Source organism: Branchiostoma floridae, chromosome 1 (genome assembly GCF_000003815.2).
Source record: "Branchiostoma floridae strain S238N-H82 chromosome 1, Bfl_VNyyK, whole genome shotgun sequence".
Classification (NCBI taxonomy): Eukaryota; Metazoa; Chordata; class Leptocardii; order Amphioxiformes; family Branchiostomatidae; genus Branchiostoma; species Branchiostoma floridae.
The window spans coordinates 13,486,518-13,490,961 of NC_049979.1; the positions used below are offsets into that span (position 1 = coordinate 13,486,518).

General features: G+C 41.9%; 1 protein-coding gene across 1 annotated transcript in view; it reads right to left on the reverse strand.

Moving 5' to 3' along the window:
- The window catches only part of LOC118428847 (tyrosine-protein phosphatase non-receptor type 21-like), a gene marked incomplete in the record, with an annotated part of 22,118 nt that overhangs the window by 8,327 nt on the left and 9,347 nt on the right, over positions 1 to 4,444 (reverse strand). Inside the window, 3 exon segments of the mRNA XM_035839084.1 lie at positions 241 to 311; positions 435 to 505; positions 735 to 832. Of these exon segments, the coding sequence (XP_035694977.1) occupies positions 241 to 311; positions 435 to 505; positions 735 to 832 (240 nt within the window).

The window sequence follows — 4,444 nt, forward strand, 5'->3', positions numbered from 1 at the left end:
TATTAAGAGATGCCAACTGCTCACCAAAGTATGATTTAGTCTTTTGGTATAAAGTTGATTGCAACACAATGCGCTTTGCCTATTGAGTCAATTACTCGAGCTTGCCTAAGCTTGATGTTTCTGTTAGTTCAGTGCCCAGAAATGGTCCATGTGGTCTTGCACTGAGGAAACTCTTTACAAAAAATACCAAGTCACAGTTTATTTTATACAGGATGGCTATGTCTGAATGATATTACTTACCAGTGCCTCTGGTGGGCATTGATAACTTCACGGACATGCTCAGCTAAGACTGTGTCATCTTGGCTCTGTGCCTGTTTGGAGCAAACAGAATGTTAAATGGCTAGTCACAAGATTCTGTATATATATAATAAGATTTCAGACACATGGAACACATGCAGACATGTAAACATTGACAAAGTGGAATCATAACTTACTGGAGGGAAGAGAATGAAGTCTTTAAAGAAATCCACTGTGTGCTTGTCACTGTCATGGTCTCCAAACTCAGCTGTAAGAAAAACACAGGAATTTGGTAACTATCAGACTTAGATAGTTGCTGCCCACATTAACCTGGGACAGAATTCTAGAAGTAGTGACAAGAAAGAAATAGGAAGTTTACATTGAGATTATTCTTGAGTTCACATTTGGTCCAAAGTGATGAGTAAGTATTGAGACTGAAGTGAAATAGGCAGTTTTCACATAGAATCCAGTAGAGCTGAGAGGGGTGATGGACTAACCTTGTATGGCATAGCTGGCCAGCAGCATTGCCTGCTCAGGTGTACATGGGAGTCTTCCTTCAATAACATCACTCTTCAGCTGCAGGTAGAACAGGTACCTGCAAGGTCAAAACAATCTTTGTCACCTGTGCTACAATTTCTCCATATCAATGCTCATGCTGAAAATTCAACTGGCACTCATGTATTGAAATGCAATATGATCATGTCATGATTACCAACCATGCAGCAGAAGGATTGTACTTAGTTCACATTTACAAAATACATTGTAGTGCAATACCATGTTGGAAAGATAGAGGGCATCACAGGTTAGGAGCAGTTCTTGTTTGCTTGTTTCCCACTGGTGTACTAGTATTTACATCAGTATTGCACCTGTCCTTTACTTTACTTCTACCAGTTTGTAAGAGAATGGGGAATACAAATCAATGAATCATCAACCAAAACATTTCTACTCCACCCAGATAAGACTTGGAAAAAAATGCAAACTTAGCCATTAAGATTAGTATGTTTGGATTTTGATCACAGTAACCTGAGTCATCAGTTAATGATGATTCACATCTTACAGTAACAATGAATCCTCTACTGGTTCTAGGGTATTGAATCTAGAACTCAAAGGCAAGATGCTTAGATAACTAAATAATACATCTAAATTAGATGATTTTCCACATACATGCAAGTAAAGTCTTGTTAGATGTCAGTAATTTCATATTTTTCACTTTCTCCCTGTATTCTTGACTACTCTATTCCCTTTTTCCAATTTTCAACTCAATAGTAATCCAATATTTCTGATGGGACACTAATATTTAACAAACACTGTTTGAGCTATATCACGAGTACATGCACTCTACATGACTGAGTTGGAATGGTCCACCAATTTTCATGGAACCAATCCAAGTCCAAATCTGCAACTTCTGTATAAAGGTGCCTGTGGGACATGTCTGGACATTCCTAAGGTATGAGGAGACTGGGCCATGCTGTTTGTGTTGTGGGTGGGACAAGGAGGGTGAGCAAAGTACAGGGGAAATGGAACAGGTGGTGGCAGGTCATTGTTCACAGCAAAACTTGTGTGCCAAGAAAGTTCCCTTCATCTAACTATGATGCCATCCAGGCTAGGAAAGTCTTTCCTTTCCATCCATTCTACCATTCATCACCAAAACAATGGGGAATCACACAGCTTACAGACTGGTGTAAATCCAATGCAATATGGAAGAGGAATACTACCGTTCAAAATCATGGTTGAAGGCAGATTTTATATTTAGGATTTGCTTGTAAACATCACTGCAAATGTGAATTTGTGGGCAGCTGTTGGAACATACCTGACCTGTACAGGAAAGGTTGTTAAATCAGTGTTGAGAACCATGCAAAGAGAAAAAGTTTTAGCTTGGGCTATACTTAGACAGGAAAGGAAAAAAATGTGGAGACAATGAACTTGGCATACAACGAAGCAAAGTATGTGGATCACACAACATTGTGACATGCTAATTATCTTAAAGAGTAGAAATAACATCTAATCATGTGTAACTTATTGCTCATAGTCAATTGATCAACATTTTCTCTATAGTAGTGGCCATGCATGTGTCCCTTGAGTGGCCACTGTAGACAGGATTGACTGAATCACTTTCCATGCCCGTAGCCAGGGGACGCACCCCCCACGCGGGCTCGAAGGTCCGCTTTTTTCTCTCGAAGGTCCGTTTTTTTAATGCACAATACTTTTAAAAGGCGGACTAATTTGTATTTCCAACGGGTCTAGAATCCTAGAAAAATTGCTCACATTGTCATAGAGTAAAGATGAACCCTGCGGTTTACTTAGGTTCTTCCTGAGTCTGGGGCATGCTACTGTTATGTAAAAGAGGCGGGGCGTGGCACGCGTTAGAAAGCCAACTTTCACGCCTCGTTGAACTCCAGCTCCGGCCCGCACGGTCCAGCTCTTGCCCGTACAGTCCAGCTTCGGCCAGCTCGGAGCTAGACCGTGCGGGCCGGAGCTGGGACGTGTGGGCTGGAGCTGGCCGGAGCTGGAATCAGTGCGGGCCGGAGCTGGACCGTGCTGGCATGAGCTCGACCGTGCGGGCCGGAGCTGGAGTTTAACGGGGTTGGCAATGAAAGTGGCTGATCGCAGTAAAAAAAGTCAAGCCTGGCTGTTGCTATGGTAAAAGGCGCCCGGAAGTCTTATTTTTCGGACTGTGGATGACAGCGCCGACGCAATGCAAGTTAAGATAAGCTATAGAACTGTAGTTAATTGATATATGTAGATGCCATACTTTTTATCTTGTAGAATTGTTGTGCAACATAGGTATACACAGTGATAGAGCCTGCTGATTGGCACGATGTAGTTTCACCCATTTCTAAGAGGAAAAACATTTCAAGTACAAGAGCGTTGTAAAGCATCCAGTTTTTGTGTTGGTTGTCGTATACAAATTGAATGGGGTATCAGAGCCAGTTAAAAGTTCGGAGAAGTGATGATGTGCCATTTCATAACTGATGTACCCAGGCTTTCGTTGTTGTCGAATGAAATAATGTCTGAAGCAGTTGTGTGTCTCTGATTTTTCCTTTGAAAATCTCTCAAAAACGCAGGAAATGCCATTTCAGAGAGTTCAATTTTCAAAATTTTCTGGGGGAGCATGCCCCTGGACCCCCTAGGTCCGCCTCGCGCCTTTCACGCTCGTTGGTCCGCCAAAGGGTAAAACGAATCCCCCCAGGCAAAATCCTGGCTATGGGCATGCTTTCTGACCAATCTATTAGTGTTACAATTGTGTGGGCACACTACTCATGGGATTTTCGTCAACCTGTAAGTAGATTTTTTGTAAACTTGTGATCATACAGCTTTTCAGCAGAATGTGCCATATGAACTGCATGTAGACCCTCTCAGGTATGTGGTTGGCACCCCTGTCAGCGGGACATCAGGGGTGCTGGATTAGGTTTACACAAATAACCAGTGTTCTTGAGTGCAATGGCCCAAAATAAACTTTTGTAGTGGATACAGAAGTCATCTGTTGCCTTTCTAGTCTTGGCAGAAACTAGCTGGTACATTATGAGGTCCCTTTCATTTCATAATCCATTACTGTATCCCAACTTAATGTCCACTAAATCAACAATAGCTGTTGACATTACAAGTTCAGAATCAGAGGTGAACAATATCATTTCCTCAATATCTAATAGTCAGCATCCACAGCAGTAAACATGATGTCATACTAACATTACTGTATGGTGTATAACTATATATGTGAGAATCATGGAAAAGAAGGTTGTTGAAATTTTGGCCACTTACGACTGATTACCATTCTACACTGGTGATACAGACAATTCTTTGTGACTTGCTTTGTTTGCGTAAGTGTGCCTCGATAAACGCTTTTATCATCTATCAATTATATGGCGAGATTTGAGCTGCAATAAAGGTTCTGTGCAAGCTTTTGGAAGATCAATCCTTTTTACAGCCATGAGAGTTGGACTGGCAGCTGGCTCCGAGCCTAAAGCACAGGAATGGCAGGCATGCAGGAAAATCAGCCTCAAGCTGAGAGGAGACCAGGGGCCAAGCAGTGTCAGATAACAGCCCAGAACACTGGCCCTCTGTGCTATGTGGAGACATGGAATAATATTTGGCCCTTCATAAATACATGGGTATGGAGAGTAATGACTATGTATCCTATGTTATCACACCAAATATGCCAGTACATAATAAACCTTAGGGGGAACTGAGCCATAAATTATGTCATATG